General features: G+C 43.3%; 1 protein-coding gene across 2 annotated transcripts; it reads left to right on the top strand.

The window, feature by feature from the left end:
- The first annotated feature begins 58 nt into the window (after window positions 1–58).
- On the top strand, window positions 59–26,011 carry prss12 (serine protease 12). Of its 2 annotated transcripts, none has more exons than XM_034545992.1 (13): window positions 59–1,140; window positions 2,875–3,013; window positions 4,193–4,365; window positions 5,017–5,167; window positions 5,760–5,938; window positions 6,549–6,690; window positions 6,789–7,009; window positions 9,955–10,096; window positions 14,005–14,210; window positions 14,840–14,918; window positions 15,629–15,751; window positions 18,761–19,056; window positions 24,731–26,011. In XM_034545992.1, the coding sequence occupies exons 1-13, from the start codon at window positions 807–809 to the stop codon at window positions 25,060–25,062; spliced, it is 2,517 nt and encodes an 838-aa protein (XP_034401883.1). In that variant the 5' UTR covers window positions 59–806; the 3' UTR covers window positions 25,063–26,011. The 2 variants fall into 2 exon arrangements, with proteins under 2 accessions (XP_034401883.1, XP_034401874.1); XM_034545983.1 differs by having other exon boundaries at window positions 18,761–19,062.
- Window positions 26,012–26,035: the final 24 nt, after the last annotated feature.

Genomic DNA, 26,035 nt, shown 5'->3' with positions numbered 1-26,035 from the left:
GTGGTGCATTAGAGTCTGTCTGTGATCGCCGTGGTCATTACGCACACGCACACGCACGCACACGCACACACACACGGGGAAAGAGCGAGTGTATTCATAAAAGCATTCGCCATTCATTGCCGTTCTACATCATATCAGCAATTGTGATGTGGCTACAAATATACTTTTAAAATGCCAAGAGCTCACGGTAATAGTAGCCTACACGTTTTGTTGACTTGCACACCTGATTATGGATCCATGTGAGTAGATGCACATCATTTGGTTTAATGTAGTGTAGGTTCGCGTTGAAGGGCATTGCTTACAATTAAGATGAGCTTCAGAAGTCATAAAGCAGAAAAGAATCTGAAAAAACTATAAAGTAAATTCAGGATACGTTTGCTTTTCATGTCAAATTTCTCCAAGTTGTGAGCGCTCTAAGTGGATTACTAAGGACTACACGGCTGACTACTTACAGTATCGCATAAATATCACTATACAGGATGCCCCCCTACTCTCTGCAAATGTGATCTCGAAACCATGCTTTGATTCAATATAGGATTATAAAATAGCCACATATATAATTTAATAGTGTAAAATCGAAATATGGGGGGAAATTACTCCGAATATTGGATTTCCGTTGGAGGGCTGATTTCCCAGTAGCCCACGCAAATAGGAGTTTCATCGATCCGCGACGTTTCTCCTTTCCCGGCTCTCACTCTCGTCCCACGGCAGGGCGATGAGGCTGACTGACAATCGTCTCCCCAGATGATGATAAGCTGCAGTTGATTGAAGCATCGTTCTCAGCTGCCGACAACCGGATACCAAACATGAATGCTCCATTTATTGCTCTAACGGCCGCGCTTTTTGCTGCGAATACTGGCTTGAGTTGCTCCAGTAGCGTGCCTTCATTCATCCTGCCGTTCACTGACTGCGTCCACAGCCGCGGGGAAGGCGGCTTCTACCAGGGAGCGATAGACGTCACCGAGTCCGGCACCTGGTGCATGAACTGGACACAAGTGGACGGCTTCAAGGAGCGCTACCCAGGAAAGGGAATCGGAGAGCACAACCACTGTCGCAACCCGGACGGCAGGATTCGACCCTGGTGCTTTTTCAGGAACCACAAAGGCAGAGTGGACTGGGGGTACTGCGATTGCAAACAAGGTAAACACGCAGGCCTATATAGTCACACAGCAATATATAGGCTGTTGTGTTGGTGTTGCTCTTCTGTAGAAATATATCTCGAACACAGTTTGAACTAGAAACACAGGAACATCAATGACCCAAATCCAAACACCAAAGGAAATCAATTATTACAAATCAATGCAGATTTGTAATTGATTATATACTAAATTAATGTTTGTGGGGCGGATGAGAAGCAGATGTTTTTGGTTTGGTGTGCGACTGTCTTAACACATTTTCATAACTCCATTTGTGTTCAACTCAAGAATCCCATGCTTTAATAATTCGACAGGACACACCTAAAGTGTCCCAGGTGTGAGTCAGCTACAATTCATGCAGACGGCATGTCTAAGCACATTTGTGCTATTATGAGTGCTCTGGCGTTTGCTTATACGTTGTGTTTTATAATCTCACAGTCCAATGGATCTGTCAGAGAAGAAAGTGAATGAGCTCAAAACAATCTCTCTTCTAAATAGTTTGACATGGGAACACCACAGTATCTATACCTGTCAAGTACACAGGCTTGAACTACTGTGTTGCTAAAATGAGAAGTGATGGCAAAGCATGGCCTGTACATCTCTGTATTGATGAAAGGTAGAACAGTAGAGAGAGAGAGTGGTAACAGGAATAGAGTGTGTGAGTTCCATCTGGCACAAGACAAGCAGCCTGTGGTATTTTTAGTGTTGGCAAAGCATGGGTAAATTATCTTCTGGCAATTAATAATTGGAATTGACATTCATTGATCCAGTTATGACAAATGTTTGGACAATTACAAGCCGTGAGAAGGAGTTGCCAAATTTGAAGTCTGCATTCTGTTAATTCTCTGTGTATGACTTGATGTATGAAATTAAATATACAGCCACTCACCGAAAGTTGTCTTTTGATTTAAGTTCAGATATGCTGATGGCAGTAACAGGCAGGCATTTGCGTGTGTGTGTTTGTGTATGTGAGTGTGAGAGAGAGCAAGAGTATGCACCCTTACACCCTTATGTTGCCATTGTTTACTCTTCCCAAATATATCAAATAAATACACACAAAATAAATGTGTTAGTCCAACAATAAACAACATACACCAATGCACACTGTAACCGTGTATTTTATGTGGAAACTTCTTGAAACGTTTAATTCCAAATCCTGAATGATGTGGCTAAACGTGATAGCTTCAATTGTATGACAGCGAGGTAGGCGTATGGGGTCAGACACAGAGGAAATCCCTTTTTACCCTCTGGGAAAAGAAGAAAATGCTGACTAGAAAGCTAAATATGTCACTCTCTGTGACAATAAAAAAGACAACCAGAAGCACATACATATTGTTTTGGGAGTGGTTGGGATGTTTTAAATATGTCACTCTCTGTGACAATAAAAAAGACAACCAGAAGCACATACATATTGTTTTGGGAGTGGTTGGGATGTTTTATCAATGGATGTCATAATCAGAAGTGCAATGAAAACTTCTATATGCAGCTGTTTCGACACAGACCAATTCACTGGTTCATTTATAAGACAGTTGTACCTCCTGTAAATCTGCTCTCCTGTCATCTTACACAATCAAATACACACTGCCTTCTTCTTCCTCCTATTTAGTCTTTCTCTGACACCCTGCCTATATATTTTCATGTGGTGTGACGCATCTCTTTTGTGTCACCTTTTATCCCCTATTTCGTATGTGCTGTATTATTAATCCTCTACTGTTCTCCAACCCTCTTTCCATCCCAGGCTCTGTGCGTCTCCAAGGAGGCCGCTCTAAGCTGGATGGCAGGGTGGAAGTCTATCTGGGAGGAGTGTGGGGGTCTGTCTGTAGCGATGACTGGGGGGACGAAGACGCTGCAGTGGTTTGCAGACAGCTGGACAAGGGGTGAGAGAGCACACATGCATACACATGTGCTCAGACGTGCACTATGTGCAGCCCTCTGTCTGCCTCTTCCCATTACTCACATATTCAGACACAGGTGCAAGTACAATCCCCTTCTGTCATATACATGCACAATGTGAAGCAGCCTACAGAGGTCTGACATATAGTAAAAGTGGTATGGAATTCTGTGGTGAATGTTTTAGAATTTCACAACACTCACAACACAGACATACACATGCATGCACTCTTTCCACAGTCTTTGTACTTGTGTTGTGTGGCCCTTGCATTCCAACCCCCCCATTCCCCAGAGGTATTTAAATACCTCCGGTGCTCAGCTATTTACCTTGTTACCAACTCTCTCTTTGTCTCTGTCTCTCTCTCTCACACACATACACATGTACGACCATCTCATGGTGTTGCATGTTGAGATGATTTTATGCTTGACGAGCCACTGATTTGCAGCATCTCCAGGGAGCCTGCAGACAGATCATATGTAGACAGTGTTCATAAGCTGGGGTGTTGTCAGTCCAGAGAACGTCCTAATACCCTGGAGAACAGAGACATTCTGTTAACAGACTACACATATTGACACTAACACCAGCGCTGGCACATATGCTGACATGAACACATGGCTGTGTGTGCATATTCACACAGGAGTCAATGAAAATCCTCAGCGGAAAGGAAAGAGGGCAAATGTCAGCCATATGTCAGCTGGAATGGCTGGTGATGACTTTGACATGGACAGTTTTTGAAGCTGTTTGGTGTAAAACTGCTGACCGCATTGGCCCTGGAATGAACATACAGATGGCTAAGGGTTACTGCTCCAAGGCTTTAATGACTGCTGTACTTTTTCCTCTGATGGTCCTCCTTTTGCCTGGCTGCAGAATTTATCTCAGAAGAAGTGTCAAGCAATGAGGTTGCATTTATCTTGAACATTTTTATTAGATGACACTGGGGAGAAAAAAGTGTTTCTCGGGGAACCCAGTACCTCACCTGGTAGAGCACTGGGAACATTTGTTAAGGCTTTGATCCAGCTGGCGTCCTTTGCTGCATGTCATCCCACTCTTTTGCCCTGCCTTTCCTGTCTGTCTCTAAGCTGACACTATCTAAGAGAGCATAACTGTCCAAAAGTGTATTTTAAATTACTAAAAGTAACTTATTGGCTTATTGATTCCCTTCCAGGATCTCAGGTCGTGCACGTGAAGTTCCTCTGTTTCGGCCAAGCATGGCCAAGCTCCATTGGAGGGCAGTCCATTGCCGGGGAGAGGAGCCAGACCTGCTCCAGTGTTCTAAGACTACTTGGAATGGAGGGGAATGTCCTCTGGCTGCAGCCATCACTTGCATACAGCAGCAAGGTACACACTACTCATAGGGAATTATAGGTCTGTGATGGATGGACAGATTTTTGCATGAATATCCGAGATCTGATACCTTTTTAAAAGTCTTTCACAATCATACAACCCCTACTCAGTTTTAGAATCGTCCTCAATATATGTTTTAAAATAAAACAAAAATCCCAGCAATTTTCTATTTTCAAGTTGATAAAAGCAAAATTGAGAGCATATCTATTGCCTCTCAACGGCTCTTAACATGGCGATGTGGGGATGCACCAAATATGTTCATGCATGTGAAGTGAAAAGGTGCTATACTTGATGGGGGATCGGAGGGTGGGCACTAAACAACTGCACCGTGGGTCGGGATGGCGTTGTTAACTGTAACCACCATAGCGCAGTGCAGAGCAGCGGTCATGAGCTAACCAGTGGGGCACGCTCACATGCACTAACATGCACGTGCGGCCAACCCGGCTCTGTAAACAAAGCACAGTGAAGCTCGGATAAGAACACGCACAGAGGGCGAGATACTTTATTCTCTGCTCAGGTAAATACGACTCCACTTTATATTTTCATAGCAAATAGTTGTTTGCTGTTATATTAATGCTCTGAATTTCAAATAGTGTTAATTTAAATACAATATGTGATAATGTGTGTATTTATGCTTTGTTTCAGCAGTAGTGGTGCTCCCTATACGGCTGGTGGGAGGTCGATCAGGATCAGAGGGCACAGTGGAGGTCTTCCATACTGGGCAGTGGGGTTCCATATGTGACGACCAATGGGACGACAGTGATGCAGAGGTGGTGTGTCGACAGTTGGGGCTGAGGTGAAGGGACACGCACACATACCCACACACATTAATGTTCATATTCAGATGCATTATAACTAGCAATTAGCATAATTGAAATACATTGTGAGTATATAACAAGAGGAAAACGTGTGAAGGTAGAAGCTTCGATGAGCTAATGTGGATGTCCAACCGTCTGTCTCTCCCTCAATCTCCAAAAGTATGAGAAGTATTCTTTCCATTCGGACACACACGGAGAGAGGAACGAGCAGTAAAGAACATCTGGGGGTCAGATACTGAATCAGGCTCATTGTTCCTGCATGAATTCTAGTACCACAGAGATATGCATATTTATCAAGACTACACTGTCTACAAATGTTCATGTGTGCATGTTGTGTGTACGCTACTGTGGTGTTGGTGTTGCAATGTCTATGTATTTACAGTTATGTGTAACAAGCCATTTTTTAAAAGTTTATTTGAAATACAATAGGTTTATTCCATTCAATATCCAGATTAAACTAAACTAATTTATACTCCCATATTTTGTAAGCCAGTAAGTGCATCTGTTTTTCATTGTAAAACTATTACTGGAAACCAAACCTTTCTTCTGTACCTTTTCTGTTCTTTGTAGCGGTGTGGCAAGGGCATGGGGCCAGGCACATTTTGGCAAGGGTTCAGGCCATGTGTGGCTGGACGAGGTGCGTTGTACAGGCAATGAGCTCACTCTGGAGCAGTGTCCAAAAAGTGCCTGGGGGGAACACAACTGTCTGCACTCTGAAGCTGCAGGAGTGTCCTGTAACCCTCTTACAGGTAGAACAAGAACCTGACTTAGTATAAGCTATCCATAACATTCACATATATATATATATATATATATATATATATATATATATATATATATATAGAAACCCCTCCAGAAATTAACACAACAGACATTTTGACTTGTCAAACACAGGTGTAACTGATATCGTTAATAATGGTTGCATTCCATTTCTGGTGCCTAAATTGAAAGGAGCAATCATTTAAGTTATTAGTTACACCTGTGCCTTTCCTTTTATTATAATAATAATAATAATACATTTTATTCGTATAACTTTTTACATGGTAAAAACAAACAATAGAAGCAACAACAATATATGTTATGACTAGTCAAAATGTTCTCTTTGAACAAGGTATGGCAATTGGCTTCCGGCTACAGACACTGACTTTGAAGTCATCTCTTAGAGCTTTTTTGCTGCCAGAAATGACTGCATTGTGTTTTGTTGGGATTTTCAGCATTGTGTTGCAATATTGTGATCAATAACAACAACTCAATATATTTTGGATTTTTTTTTTTTTTAACGCTTCAGGCAAGGAGAAATAAATCAAAAAAGTAAAAATGTATCCTCATTAGCAACATACTCTCTGTCTTTATCTCCAGATGGTTCCGTTAGGCTGGTCGGGGGCACAAGCAGCTACGAGGGACGTTTAGAAATATTTTACCGTGGTCACTGGGGAACAGTGTGTGATGATGGCTGGACAGACTTTAACACACAAGTCGTGTGTCGACAACTTGGTTACAGGTAATGTGAAGTATTCCTGCACATACAAATAATATTATATTAACATTCATAAGAAAACAACATGTGTGCATTTGTGCATGTACATGTCTACCTTGCAGATTAGGTGAGACTCTCCTTTCCGAAGGACTAGACATCACCCCAGTGCCACGCTTTGGGGTGGGCTCAGGACCCATTCTTTTGGATGACGTGAGCTGCACAGGGAAAGAACCGAGCATACTGCTGTGCAACAGGAAGGAGTGGCTCCGTCATGACTGCACACACCATGAAGATGTTAACATCGCATGCATCCCTGATCGCATTGGAGAGAGTCTTCCAACGAGTAAGATTGAATCTTATCTTACTGTAAGACCGCAAATAGTTACAGATAGCATAGAAACCATGAATGGGCGAGAGAGCCTCATTATATACTTTAAAATGTTGTTTATGTATGCTATACGGTACTAATATTATGTATATATTGTATGTGCATGTGTCGTTGTTTTTGGACTTTGAAATACAAAGAGTGTGCTTTTTGTATTCAGTCTTTCTCAAAAATTCCATACTGCAGAAACACAGAAACGCCACTCGTAACTTTGCTTTTTTATTCCATATAGACATTGTTGATCATTTGATTTTGTGTTGCCATTGTTGAATACAATTAATCAATGCCCTTTAAATCTAAAGTGCATCAGGGTTCAGTTCTCAATCTTTTTTCAACATATTTCTATTGCTGCAACCCCAATGTACATACAAAGAGATTGAACATTTAGATCTCTCAAAACCTATTTTAGTTAAATCCAAATTCATCATCATTGGTCCAGATATAGATTCTCCCCCAATCTTGTTTAATTGTTTTCCAATATCATCCCTTATATTACCAATAGTACAACTCTCTCTTTAGTCTTGTTTCCCGATGGTTCAAAATGAAAAGATTATACCTATTTAACCTGGGTTATTGAAATGCTCTTTATATACACAATGTACACTTTTTACGTACAGTTATTACTCGAGGATGCCGCAGCCCATTTCTTTTTTGAGATCCAGTTGGAGACCCTAAACCACTATTTTACTATCTCTGCTCTGGTTACCTGGTGTTTGAAGTTAATTTTAATGTGTATTTTAATCAATTTTATAGCTGATATAACTCCCCTTTTACCTGAGATCCTCTGGTTGTTCCTTTTTAGTGGAGACAAAAAACTGTTTGCCATCTGGGTCCCTCAACTCTGGAGAAGATGTATTTTAATGCTTAATATTAAGCAAATACTTCATATTTTTATTCCCTTCAATTTATATATTTTCAATATTTTTCTAAAACCTTTGTAAGAATACAGATACAAATTAAGTTTAGAAATAAAACATTACATATATATATATATATATATATATATATATATATATGTGTAATGTTTTATTTATATATATATATATATATATATATATATATATATATATATATATATATATATATATATATATATATATATATATAAAAAACATTATATAGCTTATAAGAAGGACTGTATAAATATACTTTGCATTAAGAGCACACATACTTTAAAGGCAGTGAAGAACAGGAAACCAAATGATGAAAGCCTCCATGTAATTTCCTTCACTTCATAAAACCCGGTAATGGAAGTGCAAGCTGATCTGAAATCTGTTCCTGAGATCTCTGCCAAACTCAACCTGCAGTCAATTTGATCTCACCCTACTTAGATGAGTAAAGCCAACATTCTCCAACAGACATATAGAGGATGATGTATGTCATAACTCTAACATGCACAGCTGTTAGTTGGCTTGTCCTGCCTTTATTACTGGGATGCTTGTAAAGTCATCGTGATTAAATGGACCGACTGCAAACCTTTACCTAAAGTGGGTCTCCCTCATGCCACTAATCCCAAATGCAAGAACATAACTATCAGGCACCAGTAGGCTGATATGGAGTCAGACACACAAAATACTGCAGTTTTTACCTTTTTATGAGAAGAGACAGAAGGGTTCAGTGGTGTTACTACTTGCTTAAAAGAGGGAGAGACGGTTTAATGATAGCGTCATTAATCAAGCCTGTTTCTATAGCCTCCAGACACCAATAAAGTGTGAGCATAGAGCTGGATGGAACCAGTAGTGACTCAGATTTCACCTCATACTGTATATGTAATGTTGAATGTCACAGATATGAGTCTGATAAGTCTGGTGAATGTCACAGAAAGGATACATCATGTTTTCTTTAAGTGATGATAAGTTGGGTTTAAGTAGCTTACATTTTTTTTAGAAGCGTTTAAGGGACACTTACTCCTCAAACACCTTCTAAAGAAAGTGTACATAGCATTCGTGTGTGTGTGTGTTTGAGTGTGTACACAAATCCCTCTTTCCCGCTCAACATGCTACAAGCAGATTGGTTTATGTTGTTTTTGAAAAAGGAGACAAAGCAGATAAGCCAGGCTGTGCTTTGTTGATCTCTCTCTCTCTCGCTCTCTCTCGCTCTCTCGCTCTCTCTCGCTCTCTCGCTCTCTCTCGCTCTTACACAAACACACACTGTGGGAGACCATCACATTAGGGTTACATCACAGCAGCAATTTAACTTGTGTGTGTGTGATGACAGGGGAAAAAGTGTTTGTATTTCTAAGGGAGAGGACAAAGATGAGCATTTCCTCAATAGCGAACACCAACAAAGGGGTAAACATTCCCACAATTAACTCTCCCTACCTTCATTTCCGCCTCTTACAATTATTATGTGCCACACAATGTCTGAATGTGTCATGCCTTTCAACTCGACACAACCAACGTTATACATAATGCATACAATTCCAAACACTTGGCAAGAGTGTAAACTGATCCTGAAATTGTCCACGCATTGAAAAGACATCGGCATTCATGTAAATGTGATTAGTGTGTGTGTGTGTGTGTGTGTGTGTGTGCAGACAAATGATGATGGATGGTTTCAACCTAAAGCCCAGACTTATTTGATTAACAGTGTGAGTGAAAACCATTTGAGAGAGAGAAAGAATAAGAAACGGAGCACGTGAAAAACAGAGAGGCAATACACAACAGTGGTCTTTTCAGTGGTTATGTGCATGAACACAGACGGGTGTTCAAGCTACTTCCTTTCTAGGCAACATGAGCACACATGCCCTATTCAGTAGACATGCTAGACTGGAGGATCAGGTTTTTTGGAGGGTATGTGTCTAGACTCAGGGGTTTTGGGTAACACCAGAGAACAGAAATAAACCTATGCGTGTGTCTCTGTAGTCGGTCTAAATTGCGCTTGTGTGCATGCGTGTTCTTCAGGTGTGCTGGTAAGAATCGTGGGAGGTGAGAGCCCGAGGGAAGGCAGAGTGGAGCTCTATCTGTCTGGACAATGGGGGACTGTGTGTGATGACGGATGGACCGATCGGGATGCCGAGGTGGTGTGCCGACAGTTAGGATACAGGTATGTATGTATATGTACAACTTGTTGAAAGTGTCTATTTCCACACATTGTTTACCGATGTAGGTTAGTAGGAGGAAATATTACCAATAAGTTTGGAGAGACAGATGCATTTTATGGTTCCAAGGATTATTTTCAATATCGGATTAACTATCAGGGAACTCTCCATTTGGCTAACAAAATGTCAGCAATAAGGGAAAATGCACAATAACTCAACGTTTTTCAGTAATAGAATAATAGAAGGCTGAGAAAGCTTAGAAACATTCACTTTTGAGAAAGTGGTACATTTTGAGCATTTTTGCGTCATAACTGAAATGATGAAAAGTTCATTAACTTTGACAGCTGGCTCAGTTTTCTGCCGATCATTTCATTTTCCGTCATGGTCCGGATGTTGGAGAATTGCATTATGATTACTCTATATATTACACCTACTTAAATAAATCCATATGGCCTATGTTTGCATAATCAATCACCACTTCTTAAACTTGGCATCTGTCTTATACACTTGCTCCCACTTTCTTTGGCCGTCTTTCATCCCTCAACCCTTCTGTTTTCAGTTTGCACCTCATCACGCACGTCTCGAGTTTCAAGCAGACCGACAATGAAGAAACTAAAGTATGCTTTGAACCATTCAAGAATACTGTATTTTATTAATCAATCTTTACAATTTGTGCACTCAAGTTCTTATGCACTTCTTATCGCCTCCGGTGTGCTGTCAGCTGCTTTTATTAGGGGTTTTAGCTGTGCCCTTTTGCAGGGCCAAGGTAAACATCCAATTAAAGCGCCGGCTGATTGAGAATATGACGCACGCATTCACAGTGACAAGATATGTTGAGGGAAAGCCAACTACTTCATCTCATTTTCTCGTGTCCCGTTATCTCTTGTCACTGAGACACTGTCCAGATTTTTTTTTAAAAATGGCAATGGGATGGCAAGGGACAACTGTTCTGTAACAAACGGGCTTCATTTTCTCTCTAATCACCACTCTGCACGGGACACTCCTCCCTCTTGCTTAGTTCACACTACACAACTTTAACCCTGATTTTAAGTCTTAGAAATGAATAAATGAATACATTTCGCACAGGGACTGATCTACAGAGGGGAAATAGTAAAGTTGTGTTGAAACAGGCCATTATGTGAACACATGTGCGCCCGTTTCATTACTCGCACCTGTTTTTGTGACAAGACTATTTTGGAGACCTCATCAGGATTCCAGATGTACTACTTTGAAAGTCATGTTGTGTGAATTTGGCTTTAGTCACCAAATTTTATGAAATATATCTGTGTGTAAATGAAAGTCACATCTGGAACACATAAGCGTGAGACCGGTGAAAGGTCATTACCCCCCCCCCCACACACACATACACACACACACACACACACACACACACACACACACACACACACACACTATTCAAACAGTTTGACCCAGTCACCTACATTAACATGCACATGAAACATTTTTTGAATTGTATTTTGGCATTAATGTAATTTGCTAGTGGTTTAAAAACCCTCTAATGGGTATTGACATGTCTGAACAATCTTTTTACCAGTAACCCGAGAACGGGAATGTACGACACAGAACACAAGGTGTGTTCAAAAAGGCTCGATCTTTAAAAAAAAATACAGGTGGTCATATAGAGGTAAACAGTGCAAGAAACATCCAAAAATCCAAAGCGATGAGCAGACAGAGTAGAACAAAGACAATCTGGCAGGGGGAAGGAAAACAAGGGAGTATAAAGCAAAAAGAAAGGGGCAGATGAGGAATTCAGATCTGCGCCTCACCTTGTAAGTGGACCAGAGAAGGCGGCACAGCAGGGTGCGTTGAGAAAAAACAGTTTTCAGCAGCCTTCAAAGAATACACAGGAAGTTAAAGAAACAGTTACATCCTGTTAGAGCCAATCTAGGCTACTTGTAGTTTGCAGACCTCGTTTGGATTTATTTATGTGTTTGTAAATATATATTTATGTGGAGAATATGTGTGTAACTGGCATTGTATGCTATCCTTTGTTCTTTTTATGTCTGCCTGGGAAAGACTTTGCTGCTCGTTTTGATATGTGTTGTATAAATAAGCTTTATTACCGACCACACTAGATTTGTTTTTAGATTAAACCTTCATTGCACAACAATCTACCGTTCAGTATTACAATTACACAGAAAAATAGAATTTTCTACATAACGTGGTGTTTGTTGTCTAAACTAAGAGTCAATCAGCCCTCTGATCTGGCGGCAGCTAGGCGTTTCCCATCATGCCCTGGGCCATGCAGTCGGTGGAGAGCAACTGCAGCGCATGGCTCTGAAAACTGGGCTCATCTCGCTCTCGTGAGGTTATCATATGACGTCAGATCAAGCCGGACACAAATCTAACCGGCATGCAAACGCTGGTGATCAATTCTGCGCCTGACTGACTTATTTCGACAGAGCCGAACAACAATAAACAGGAAATAATCAACAAACAGAAGACACAAAAACTGGTACACAAAATCCTCTCGATACTTGATCATCTTCTAAAGATGCAACACAGTCCAGTCTTTACAAAAACTCAGATTGCATGGAGCCAGACTGTGACAAGCATGTGACAACAAAGGAACAGTGAGAGAGGTTTCTTCAATTGAGGATATGTTTAAAGTTTATCCGTACTGCATTAAGTGCCGGTTACCTGCAGCTCATGATGCATCTTGCAGCCAAGACAAGAAATGTGGCTATCCAATACGTTGAAGATAATTCATGGTACATGGACAGTACATGAAATATGATGATATGGTGTTACTGTGTGTTGCCACAGAAACACACAAAGCAGGCTTGATGTCAGGCTCTCGGCTTCGTTCCAAGGGACTTGGAGGTTCACGCTTTACATGCTAAGTACCACTCAAGGAGCTTTTGGAGACACAGACACAATGCTACATGTCTCCATAAGAGACATGAGATTCCCTTTGGATGAGTGGGGATACAAGACCTACCACCCATTAAACCCCAGGGATGCAATATGAGGCCCTCTGAGTCGGTTATCTATCAATCTCAATTAAAATCACAGTTTCAGCCGATACAGGCACACCTCAACCTACAGGCTTGTGTGTTAGCTGTTTGATAATTAAAGTTCAGATAATTAGAGGCGAGAAAGTGACACAAATACTGTTGTTATCAGATTGTGAGATGGGTTGGACCTGGTTTGCGTCACAGCCAGAGAATGTCAAACCATAACATCTATACTAAGATGTCATCACCTATATGCTTATACATGCAGACAGAAAGATGTGACACTCTTCAGTGTTTGTGACACGATTAAAGGTTATGTGGAAAAGATACACAGAATTAAACAATACAAAAGAGTGAAAGAGTTTTAAGCACTTCAGGGATACAAAAAATGCACATCCTATACTTAAATCTACATTTCACAATGCTGCAGCTTCAGGTAACAACAACAATGTGCAGGGAGCCCATTAATCCAGTTCTGGCCTCTCTCCACAATTTAGTCATTACCTGTTAGACTCAAAGGGAAGCCTGAGTACATTTTATAATTGTTGTGTCCATATAGTCACTCAATGTCTCTCAGGTCGGCTAACCAGCGTCTATGTTCCAAGAGTTAAGCTTGAATTGTTCCCACGCTTTGGAATAGTTTACGTCTTGACAGTCGATCATCCAAGTCAACTGGCCCTTAAGACTTACTTACATTCCCTAGCTTTATTGTTGATGTAACTTTGTTTTGTCAACTCTTATTTTGTAATGTATCGCTATCCCGTCTTTTGATATTTATTGCTTTTATTGTGAGACTGATTTTGCAGTTGATTTTGTCTCCAGCCTGAAGATGAAGTACTTTTTGCCAGTTCTAATATGTTTCCAGTTTAACAAAAATGTATTTGGCAATGGCCATGAACTGTCTGTGTTTTCTGGGTCCTTTCCATCCTCTACAGTGGTGTGGCCAAGGCCCGTATGATGGCATACTTCGGGGAAGGGACAGGGCCCATCCACGTGGACAACGTGAAGTGCAGCGGCGAGGAGCGTTCGTTAGCAGATTGCATCAAACAAGCACCCGGCACACACAACTGTCGCCATAGCGAGGACGCCGGGGTCATCTGTGACTATGGTGAAATGCAACCCAGCTACAAAGAGGTCAAAGGTCAGTCAAGTCTGTTTTGTACTCAAAATAAATAGAGCTCTTGTGATTGATTTGGAGCATGTGAGTGTGCATAGTGTTTAGCAAACATTTCCATTAACTTATATACACTGAAAAATTATTGAGAAACAACTGACAAAAGAAAAGCCAGGAGCTAAGGTTCTCAGAAGAAAGCGGGCAGGTTGCGCTAATCCAGATGGTAAAATGGAGAGAGCAATGTTAATGCTTCACCCTGTCTGTCACACATCAGGGCAGACTCACCCAATGCTATCCATTACCTGCACATATGCTGTTACTTCCATTTCTCACATGCACATCCTGCAGAAAGTCAAACCAGTGCATGAGGGTGTTTTCTCTCTTTGGTATGATGAACTACATCTTATGAAACAGTGCTCAACCTATGCCTGTAGATTTCGACATCACATACACAGACTATGTAAATGATCCCCCGTTTATTTGATTTACTTTATTCCTGGTTCATATAGTGAAATATTTCAAACATTATTGTTGTACTAAGTCTAAATATTTAATAAGAGCAACATCTGAGCCCAAATGTATGGTTTAACAATCATCTCCCTCCCACACACTCTCACATATACACACCCAATGGTTCCCTTTTGTCTCTCTGTCAGATCCTGTCAACTCAATTTGTGGTTTGCGGCTTGTACACACTCGCCAGCGCCGAATCATAGGAGGAGAAAACTCTCTGAGGTAAGCTGGCTGGAATGGACAGGAGGGAATAATGACAGCACAGAGGACGCCTGCCCGAGACATATAGAAAAAGAAAATTGGACACATTTTTAAGTCAACAGGTCTGAGATGGAAAACAGCTCAGGCAATGAGCCGTCCAATTGTATGTACTTCCAAAAACAAAGTATACGTGGGAAGTGTGGGAAGTGAGCAAGAATGTCATCAACATGATTTGCATTAAAGAGGAACAGGCGTACGTGGCTAATACAGAACTCACTGGAAAATCCCAAGATTATGACTTTCTCTGTTTTGCTTTTTGTGTGTGTGTAAGTGTGTTTATGTTGTGTCTGAGAAAGCGATAAAAAGAGACGGAAAGAGGTTGGAATAAACAGAGATAAGCAGTGTGTGCGGTCAAACTTATGTGTTTGTGTGTGTGCGTATGTGTGTGTGTGTGTGCATGTGTATGTATGTGCATGCATGTTTAGATCCGGTATGCTTACACTTTAGATAGCTCCATTTCTGTGTGTCAGGTATGCTAATATTAGTGTTCTCCAAAAAAATCACATAAATCGTATTTGGATAGAATTCCTCTACCTGTTTATAGAGCTGTTTTTATCAATCAAGGTTCAATAACCACAAGCTGACTTTACAGTACATATTACATAATATAGTATATCTGTACACTTATATAATGATTTATTGTGTGTCTGGCTGTGTGCTCATGTGTGTAGAGGTGGCTGGCCATGGCAGGCTGCGGTTCGTTTGCGAGGATCTCGAGGAGACGGGAGGTTGGTGTGTGGAGCGACTCTCATTGACACCTGCTGGGTGCTCACCTCGGCCCACTGCTTCAAAAGGTCAAACACACACACACACACACCCCAACATCTAGTTACACATAAATGTCACAATTTTAAAGGCCATGTTCAACTTTTAAAAGCCAATTCATCTCATGCAGCAGGTTCAGTCTGAAGGCCAGGATGTAATAACGTACCTTCACGTGTTCACAGGCCTCTCAAAATACGCGACACAACGAGGGCTTTCCCTCTCATGCTGGACCACTGGTGTTTTTCACACGCCCACAACACTGCAGTTAGCAATTTCTTCTGTCAGCATCATTGATTGGTTTGTTAAGTGTGGTGGCATTCCACAAAAAAATATTAAGAATTATATATATTATTTAAATAAACTAAGTAATGCTAAATTATGCCATAATTTAGTGCTCTAAGACCACTGTAAACCCACATTTAAAGCTGCTTTCCTAACGCGCATACACAAACAATCTACCTTTAACATTGTCTGTTGAGATTTTCTGCACATGTTTGAAGTTATCTTTATTCAACAAAAGGTTTTACATGTGCATACATTTCCCTCTTCCTGAAGCTTTAGCAACACCCAAACTAAACAACCTATTGACTCCTTCAGTATGTTTGAGTCTGACAGACGCATGAGAACCTCAACAATGTAAGCAGGGATCAGTGGGTGGTTTGGCTGTGGTTGCGGTGCAGGCGACAGGGAGACAGACAGAAATTCATCTGGGGGGCCTCCACATGGCACCAATAACATGAAATCAATAACTTAATGCATAGAGCAGAGAAGGCAGCTGAAAGAAAAAGAAAAATGAATTGAACACTATAGGAAGACAAATGTGTGAAGAGCTGAGGAAGTTGACGTCTGTGAGGGCACTAACCCTAGAGCCTGCCTTTTAATATTTGTACAGGACATGTAAGGTTCTCAGACTGTATTTTAGGGATGATATCCTTTGTTTTACAATACCAAGTATTAGTTCCAACATTTGAGTTTGGGAAAACAAGAACTCTCTACCGGCACCAGCAGCTCTACCACTGTAAATCCTGATATTTCCACATTAAAGAGAGGATGAGGTCATTCACTAAATCCTTTCCAGTGCAATTTCTACAGGCAGTCCCTTTCCACTGCCAGAGTTGTACTCAACTCTGCAATGTGACTTTTTCACCTTCTTCTTGTAAACGACACACACAGGAAACAGACATCTGTGCTATGCTGCACATTAAGGCCACAAGGGATGTAGCAATCAGGACTGATTAACGGAAACATTGCAATTAGTTGACCGCCATATCTTTACTAACAATGGCAAGTAATTTAAAACTGCACAGTAGCCACACAAGTTAGCCACATCCATAACACAGTCTTAAACTGTTTTGTCTTGTCGTTGAATGCCATAGCTTGGTTGTGCAAGAGTAAATAAATTGAAGGCTTTATCAAAACAAATTAATGATATATTAGTGTTGTGCTTAATGAGCCAGGTGCTCACTCAGAGAAAACCTCAGGCACTGCTCTTTGTATTGAATGGGTTTTAATAATTGATTGTAGCTCCTGGAATTGGTCTGTCACATTCAGATTGATGACACAACATTTTGCTGACTGCTGCAGATTAGCACAACATGTGCACAGCAAATCAACACTTTCCTCGTATAACAGTTAAGAATTTCTGGTATACTAATTATTTTACTCAAAGGATTCTCAAAGTTCACGCCATACACTACATATTATAACATGACAGACATCGTAAAAAGGTATTTTTAGCTGTACCTAAGTATTTGTTATTTTAGACATTGTAAGCAGACACAAAAGGTCAGACACTACAAAGTACTTCTCTTGCATGCCTGATCACGTATCAGTCGTCAGTGCTCTGAGCTTTTAGCCTCAGCCGTGACAGCTTTGACACGTAATTTGCTGCTTGCGCCAGAGCATGCAGGCCAAGATAGGGACTTCCGACTTAACAGTGTCACCTTTTTCTCATATGGTAAACAACATAGGGCGATACAAACAAAAGCACACACAGTTAGAATACCCATCTGTTGCTCTAATTTGCACACGAGCACAGATGACGTTAGAGTGCAACCACCAAAACGCAATCATGTTACCTTATCCCTTACACTACCATTAGCATTAGTAGGTTCATAAATAATGATCTCAGGTCAGTGGTCACATGCCATCAACATATTAAACCTATTTATACCTCCTTGCTGTTCAGCTGGTGACAGGCCAACAGTAACACCTCCAGCAGATTGGGAACTTATATAAGCAACAACAACAACAATGTGTGAAAGGTAATTTAGATGTAACATTCAAACTCAATTTTAATCCTGAGATGTTGCCTTCATGGTGGGTATGCACTGTACGCAAAGGACTGGTTCATTCCCAGGTCAGGAAATCTTTCCTGAAACACTCTACGAGTTGTAACTGGACACAGACACTTGGCTCTTTTGAAAGGCCTCCTTCTGTCACTCCTCTCCCTCCCCCTTGTTCCTGACTTACCCTACTCCCCTTTTCTCCCACTTGGCCAAACATCTTCAACAAGTAAATTGAAAGTATGGAAACACTTAATTATGTCAACCGATGAGTCAGTTGAAAGCATAAACACACAGACGCAATGACTGATTTTTTTGTTATCATTCTTGCCTCTTCTATACTCGCTCTGTCAATGTTTTTGTTTTGTTAAGCCGCTAGAAGTGTATGGAGTGTGTCAACCTCCCTTAGTCATGATTTATAGTAAATTGATAGAATGTATAAATGACTTCAATAATGTTGAGTTGAAGAAGAGGGTACAGCTGAGAAAAATGTAAACCATGTAGCTGATTAGTTTCTTGGGCAAAGCTTTCAACTGTCTGATTGATCAAATTAAACATTAATAAGTCTCAGAGGAAACGCACAATAGAAAATGAACTAGAGATTAACTATTCCTGGGGTAACCCCAGCCAGAGCCTTTAATTGTATTGCTCATGGTTTATGTATCAGCAGTATGATTGCTCACTAACACACACTTTATATAATGGCCTCTCTTGATCCATCCCAGTATTCATCTCCTGTATTCATCTCCGCAGGTATGGAAACAGCACGAAGCAGTATAAAGTTAGAGTGGGTGACTACCACACCCTCGTCCCTGAGGAATATGAAGAGGAGTACGGCGTCGATCAGATTGTCCTCCACCCACGCTACCACCCCCATAGTAACGATTACGACCTGGCCTTGGTTCGTCTGTCACCGGGGGCAGTGGGCCAGATGCTGGGGGAGTGTGTGTCATTCAGCCGTCATGTTCTTCCCGCCTGTCTGCCCATGAGGAAAGAGAAAGTGCTCAAACAAGCCAGCAACTGTCACATTACCGGCTGGGGTGACACGGGTGAGGGTGTGTGTGTGTGTGTGTGTGTGTGTGTGTGTGTCTGTAAAGGGGAGGTGGATACTGAGGCGCAAAACACAACATAATTTCAGCCGAGCTTTTGTAAATACACAACACATTTAATTCAAAAACATTTACCAGAAGTGGATTTTAGAAGATACGTAAACATTTTTAAAAAGCACTGACATCCATCCATTATCACCCGCTTATCCGGGGTCGGGTCGCGGTGGCAGCAGGTTCAGCAGGCCGACCCAGGCTTCCCTCTCACCCGCAGCACTTTCCAGCTCATTCTGGGGGATCCCGAGGCGTTAGATATAATCCCTCCAGCGTGTTCTCGGTCTTCCCCGGGGCCTCCTACCAGTTGGACGTGCCCGGAAAACCTCTAATGGGAGGCGTCCAGGAGGCATCCTAACTAGATGCCCGAACCACCTCAGCTGACTCCTTTCGACACGAAGGAGCAGCGACTCGACTCCAAGCTCCCCCCTGATGTCCGAGCTCCTTACCCTATCTCTAAGGCTGAGCCCGGCCACCCTACGGAGGAAGCTCATTTCGGCCGCTTGTATCCGAGATCTCGTTCTTTCGGTCACGACCCAGAGTTCGTGACCATAGGTGAGGGTTGGAACGTAGACCGACCAGTAAATGGAGAGCTTTGCCTTCCGGCTCAGCTCCCTCTTCACTAAGACGGACCGGTACAGCGCCTGTTTTACTGCTGCAGCCGCACCGATCCGCCTATCGATCTCCCGCTCCACCTTACCCTCACTCGTGAACAAGACCCCGAGATACTTGACCGGTGATAAAGGGCAGCCCTGGCGGAGGCCAACACCCACCGGGAACGTGTCTGACTTACTACCGAGGAGACGAACACAGCTCCTACTGCAGGCGTACAGAGACCGGATGGCCCGTGCCAACGGGTCCGGCACCCCATACTCCCGCAGCACCCCCCACAAAAACCCCCGAGGGACCCGGTCGAAAGCCTTCTCCAGGTCTACAAAGCACATGTAAACTGGTTGGGCAAACTCCCAGGACCCCTCCAGTAATCTTGCGAGGGTAAAGAGCTGGTCCACTGTTCCACGACCGGGACGGAATCCGCACTGTTCGTCCTGAATCTGAGGTTCGACAAGCGGTCGGAGCCTCCTCTCCAGCACCCTGGCATAAGCTTTTCCCGGGAGGCTGAGCAGTGTGATACCACGATAGTTCGAGCACACTCTCCGGTCCCCCTTCTTGAAGATGGGAACCACCACCCCGGTCTGCCAGTCCATGGGCACTGTTCCCGACCCCCATGCGACACTGAAAAGGCGTGTCAACCAAGACAGCCCAACAATGTCCAGCGCTTTCAGCGTCTCAGGGCGGATCTCATCCACCCCTGGCGCCTTGCCACCAAGGAGCTTTTTGACTACCTTAGCGACCTCTGCCAGGGATATGGGTGAATCCACCCCAAAGTCTTCCGGCGTTGCCCCCTCTCCGGGGGACATGTTGGCCGGGTTTAGGAGTTCCTCAAAGTGCTCTTTCCACCGCCCGACGATGTCCCCAGTCCGGGTCAGCAGTTCCCCCCCCCCCCCCCCCCCCCCCCCTGCTGAGAACAGCCTGGGGTAGACCCTGCTTTCCCTTCCTGAGCCGTCGGATGGTTTGCCAGAACTTCCTTGAGGCCAACCGAAAGTCCTTCTCCATGGCCTCCCCGAACTCCTCCCATGCCCGAGTTTTAGCCTCCGCGACCATCGTCGCTGCAGCCCTTTTGGCCCGCCGGTAACCGTCAGCTGCTTCAGGAGACCCCTGGGCCAGCCAGGCCCGAAAGGCCTCCTTCTTCAGTTTGACGGCTACCCTCACCCCCGGTGTCCACCACCGGGTTCTAGGGTTGCCGCCACGACAGGCACCGATGACCTTCCGGCCACAGCCCCGAGCAGCCGCGTCCACAATTGAGGCTTTGAACAAGGTCCACTCGGATTCCATGTCCCCAGCCTCCCTCGGGATTTGTGAGAAGTTCTTCCGGAGGTGGGAGTTGAAGACCTCCCGGACAGGATCCTCTGCCAGACGTTCCCAGTTCACCCTCACTACACGTTTGGGCTTGCCAGGTCTCTCTAGCCGAGTCCCCCGCCATCTGATCCAACTCACCACCAGGTGGTGATCATTTGACAGCTCTGCTCCTCTCTTCACCCGAGTGTCCAAGACATACGGCCGCAGATCAGATGATACGATTACAAAGTCGATCATTGATCTCCGGCCTAAGGTGTTCTGGTACCAGGTAGACATATGAGCCACCTTATGTTCGAACATGGTGTTCATTATGGACAAACTGTGGCTAGCACAGAAGTCCAACAACAAAACACCATTCGGGTTCAGATCGGGCAAGCCGTTCCTCCCAATCACGCCCCGCCAGGTTTCTCTGTCATTGCCCACGTGAGCGTTGAAGTCTCCCAGGAGAACTATGGAGTCGGCAGGCGGCGCCCTTTCCAGGACCCCTCCCACCGACTCCAAGAAGGCCGGATACTCCGAAATGCTGTTCGGTGCATAAGCACAAACAACAGTCAGAGCCTTACTCCCCGCAACCCGTAGGCGCAGGGAGGCGACCCTCTCGTTCCCCGGGGAAAACTCCAACACAGCGGCGCTCAGCCGGGGGCTCGTGAGTATCCCCACTCCCGCCCGGCGCCTCTCACCCTGGGCAACTCCAGAAAAGGACAAAGTCCAACCCTTCTCCAGGAGCTTGGTTCCAGAGCCCATGCTGTGCGTGGAGGTGAGCCCAACTATATCTAGCTGGTACCGCTCCACCTCCTACACCAGCTCCGGCTCTTTCCCCGCTAGTGAGGTGACGTTCCACGTCCCTAGAGCTAGTCTATGCTGCCGGCGATCGGCCCGCCCAGGTCTCCCGCCTGGCCCGCCGCCCGGTCTACATAGCACCCGACCCCGATAATTCTCCCTGCGGGTGGTGGGTCCACAGGGTGACTGCTGCTCCATGTTGTTCTTTCGGGCTGAGCCCGACCGGGCCCCATGGGCGAAAGCCCGGCCACCAGACGCTCGCCGACGAGCTCCCCTCCTGGGTCTGGCTCCGGGAGGGTGCCCCGGTTTTCCTTGTCCGGGCAAGGTGGCTACAATCCGTGGGCTGCTTATCATCAGGGTTTGTTGAACCGCTCTTAGTTTGGGCTCTCCCCCGAGACCTGTTTGCCTTGGGAGACCCTACCAGGGGCTGACGCCCCGGACATCTGACACTGACAATCAAATAATAAAAAAATGCAGTAACGTTAAATCAGTAAGTTAATGCGGGGCAGTAGGAAGTCATGCAATACTGGGACTAGTTATTTGGGGTAAAGTCTATTGTACATTTGGACAGACAGTAAAACAGTTGTGTGCTCCAACCACAGTATTCCTGTCATACGCACGTCATTTGAAAAGTCAATTTCAAATGCATGAAGTAGATGAGAATCCTCCACCAGTAATTACACTTCCTTGACTTTTCGCTCTTGATCTGTCCATACACTTGACAGTGTAAACCGATACACATCTGTTCGTGGTCTCTTAATAACATACTGATGTCATTAATCATAGCAATGTAGTCACAAAGGGCAAGAGTACATACTTATGCAAAAACATGTGCTCCCTATTGAGAGGTTAGTGTGTCTATGTGTCTGTGTGAGGGGAGAATAGTGTGGTCATAGAGAGCTAGGACAAAACACTGTAGAGGCTTGGGTTCAGTAGCTCCCTTCAGCTTGGAAGAACCTTCCAGAGTCTGTGTGTGGAAAGTCATGGAAGGATCATGTCCTCGTGGAGTGGGTCACAGTAGAAGGGGCAGTTTCTCCCATTCTTCTTTGCAGGACCTCTCAAGCTCCATAAGGTTGGATGGGGACCATCAGTGCACAGCCACTTTCAGATCTCTACAGAGATGTTCAATCAGGTTAAAGTCAGGGCTCTGGCTGGGACCCTCAAGGACATTCAGAGTTGTCCCGAAGTCACTCCTTGGTTATCCTGGCTGTGTGCTTAGGATTGTTGTCCTGTTGGAAGATGAACTTTCGCCCCAGTCCAGAGCTCTGGAGCAGGTTGTATCAAGGATGTCTCTGTACATCGCTGTACTCATCTTTCCCTCGATCCTGAAAAATATCCCCACAGCATGATGCTGCCACCACCATGCTTCACTGTAGGGATGGTATTGGCCAGGTGATAATCTGTGCCTGGTTTCTTTCAGACATGACGCTTGGCATTTAGGCCAAAGAATTACATCTTTGTTTCATCAGATGAGAGAATTTTTTTTCTCATTGTCCGAGAGTCCTTCAGGTGCCTTTTGGCAAACTGAGGGACTTGTGCCTTTTACTAAGGAGTGGCTTCTCTACCTGCTTGGTGGAGTGCTGCAAAGATGGTTGTCCGTCTGGAAGGTTCTCCTCGCTTCACAGAGAAACGCTGGTGCTCTGTCAGAGTGACCACCTCTCTGACTAAGGCCCTTCTCCCCCGAACACTTACTTGGCCGGGCTGCCAACTCTAGGAAGAGTCCTGGTGGTTTGGAACTTCTTCCATTTACAGATGCTGGAGGCCACTGTACTCATTGGGACCTTCAATGCTGCAGAAATGTTTCTGTTCCATTCCCTAGATCTGTGCTTCGATACAATCCTGTCTCGGAGGTCCACAGACAATTCCTTGGACTTCATGGCTTGGTTTGTGCTCTGACATGCACTGTCACGCTGTGGGACTTATATAGATAGCCATGTGCCTTTCCAAATCAAGTGTCATGTCCAATCAACTGAATTTACCACAGATGGACTCCTATCAAGTGGGCGAAACATCTCAAGGATGATCATTGGAAACAGGATGCACCTAAGCTCAATTTTGAGTGTCATGGCAAAGGCTGTGAATACTTGATTTCTTCAGTTTTGATTTTTAATAGATTTGACAAGAAATTTGAATATTCCACGTTATCATTGTGGGGTATTGTGTGTCGAATTTTGAGGATAAAATTAGTTTAATCCATTTTGGAATAAAGCTGTAACATAACACAATATGGAAAAAGTGAAGCGCTGTGAATGCTTTCCGGATGCACTATATATTTTGCACTTGGAGAAAACCTGTTTGCTTCACATCCACACACTCTGTCATAAGGCACTCTCACCAGACAAGCACAGGCATACGTATATGCCTGTTTCATATTGTAACCTGTGTGAGTATTAGTCATTTCAAACATCATCACAATTGGGAAGATGCAGTTATATAACAGCAATTCTATCAAAGTTTCCGTTCTGTTTTCTTTGCAAACGTGTTGACCTGTAATGCCCTTTTGAGATGGCATATGATATGAGGCTCAAATAAGCTACAGAGCTGTGAGCCTTTGTCTACGGTTGGCAGAAGGCCAAACTATTAGCAACACTTTGCCGATATTTTATTGCGTTTCTTGTCAGCTCTGTTTTAGACTCTCTTTTTGTCCAGGTTACTTTGCAGGCAAATGCTGGAGTAGTAACTATTTCTGCAGAATTGTTTGGCCTTCGAATCAGGCTTTTACCACCTGAAGGGATGTGCACTCGCAGTTGCATTTGGAGAAAAGCCAATAGAAAAACTCTATTGATTACAATATGAGATATGAGATGAGAGTTTATTATGGAATTATTGTCCAATGACACTAAATATGATGCTCATACACACTGCTCATTCCACCTACCTTCTACTACCCCTCTTCTAAACTCTTACTCTTTGCCTCATTTTTCAGGCCGCTCATACTCCAAGACCCTACAGCAGGCAGCCCTCTCCTTACTTCCCCGTCGTCACTGCCAGCAGCAGTTCCACAGTGCCTTCACAAGCCGTATGCTATGCGGAGGCAGCATCCAGTCAGAGAGGCGTGTGGACAGTTGCCGTGGTGACAGTGGAGGTCCGCTGGTGTGTGAGCGACCGGGAGGGGGTTGGGTGGTTTATGGGGTCACGTCTTGGGGTCATGCCTGCAGGACACAGCAGTCTCCTGGCGTCTACACAAAAGTCTCTGCCTTCAGCTCCTGGATACGCAAGGTGATTGGACGTGATGACAGAAAAGAGGAAAGCCGATGAAAGGTGATAGACAAGTTGAAACAATTGACCTCTCGAACAGAAAGAATGACACTCAAGACATGTCATTTAACTGGTAATTTGACAACTGATACAACAATAGATGTCAGTCATGATTAACTGATATCACGGTGTTATGACCTGATTATCCAGTGATGTAAGTTATAACCTGATTTCCAAATGGAGAGCACAAAGCAACGCTGGACCTTTTTCCAAATATAATTATTTTAAATATTTTTTGGAGAGGAAGGCTTTTTTTGGTCTTTTCTCTAATCCAAATACGTTAGCACTTATTTTAATGATTATATATTCTCTTAAGCTGTTAAATTCAACTCAAGAATATGGCAAATGTGTAACTTAAATGTATTTTTTTTAATGTCTGACATTGCATACTACACCAAAAAATAGTTTTCATGGTAATGATGTTTTCTGTGCTTGCTTTTTTCATAAAGTTACATTGTAATTTATGATGGGAAATATGTAAATAAATATGTAAAGGGACCACAGAAAAACAGTGTACATGCATGCGTGCACAGCAAGTTTTTGGCATGATATCACCTTGCAGACCTGCACTATGAACCCCTTTTTAGGTACTTAATGCATAATAGTCGGTACTTTTGTGTTAAGCATTCTAGTCATATTGACATTTGCCGAACTGAAATATGTGTTTCACCTCATTTCATCACTTTTTATGTAATGTTTCTCCATTGTGGTCATTGTTTTACATCAAGTCAGTATTTATACTTGTCTAAGTGCTGCTTGTTATTTGCAGAGGAAGGGAGGGACTTAAGTGTCTCTGAATCAAAGCACATTACAGCGTTTCTCAGTGTTGATTTGTCATATTGACACTGTTAATTCATGTAGTTAAGTTAAAATTGCAGATTTGACAACACTGAACGGAGACAATCTGGTACACTTGAAAAAACTACACTGCCTTCTTTTTTTGTGTTTACTGACTGTGTTATGATTTCATGTG

Source organism: Cyclopterus lumpus, chromosome 1 (assembly GCF_009769545.1).
Source record: "Cyclopterus lumpus isolate fCycLum1 chromosome 1, fCycLum1.pri, whole genome shotgun sequence".
In the NCBI taxonomy this organism is placed as follows: Eukaryota; Metazoa; Chordata; class Actinopteri; order Perciformes; family Cyclopteridae; genus Cyclopterus; species Cyclopterus lumpus.
Note: the sequence above shows the minus strand (reverse complement) of the source record. Positions and strands in the feature narration are given on the sequence as shown.